Genomic DNA, 737 nt, shown 5'->3' with positions numbered 1-737 from the left:
GAGGTGCGGGTGTTGTTGGTTTTGGACAACGGGGGTCTGTGCTTCCTGGGTAGCAGTTAGGGCGCGCAGGAGTGGTCGGTTTGGGACAACGCGGGTCAGTGCTTCCTGGGAAACAGTTTGGAGGTGCTGGTGTTGTTGGTTTTGGACAACGGGGGTCTGTGCTTCCTGGGTAACAGTTAGGACGCACAGTAGGGGTCGGTTTGGGACAACGTGAGTCTGTGCTTCCTGGGAAACAGTTTGGAGGTGCGGGTGTTGTTGGTTTTGGACAACGGGGGTCTGTGCTTCCTGGGTAGCAGTTAGGGCGCGCAGGAGTGGTCGGTTTGGGACAACGCGGGTCAGTGCTTCCTGGGAAACAGTTTGGAGGTGCTGGTGTTGTTGATTTTGGACAACGGGGGTCTGTACTTCCTGGGTAACAGTTTGGAGGTGCGGGAGTTGTTGGTTTAGGACAGCGCGGGTCTGTGCTTCCGGGATAACAACTAGGAGGGGCTGAAGTAGTTGGTTTGGGACAACGTGAGTCTGTAGAACCGGCATAGCATTTGAGTTCTGGCGTTGTAGGAGGCAAATAAGTAGGAGGATTTATTGTGGTTGGCCGTGAGGGTTGTGGACAGTTTGGATCGGGAGACCCTGGGTAACACACTGGTTTCGGGGACGTCGTCTGGGGACATCTTGGATCTCTACTTCCTAGGTAACAGTTTGGAGGTGCTGGTGTTGTTGGTTTAGGACAACGGGGGTCAGTA

General features: G+C 54.7%; 1 protein-coding gene across 1 annotated transcript; it reads right to left on the bottom strand.

Annotated features, from left to right (window-relative positions):
• Position 1: 1 nt before the first annotated feature.
• Positions 2-733, bottom strand: LOC106125964 (extensin-like; the record flags this gene model as incomplete). Its single annotated transcript, XM_013323378.1, has 1 exon — positions 2-733. A coding segment is annotated over one exon (732 nt), but the record flags the coding sequence as incomplete, so codon positions are not given.
• Positions 734-737: the final 4 nt, after the last annotated feature.

The sequence above is a fragment of the Papilio xuthus genome, unplaced genomic scaffold (genome assembly GCF_000836235.2).
Source record: "Papilio xuthus unplaced genomic scaffold, Pxut_1.1 DF825370.1, whole genome shotgun sequence".
Taxonomy (NCBI): domain Eukaryota; kingdom Metazoa; phylum Arthropoda; class Insecta; order Lepidoptera; family Papilionidae; genus Papilio; species Papilio xuthus.
Note: the sequence above shows the minus strand (reverse complement) of the source record. Positions and strands in the feature narration are given on the sequence as shown.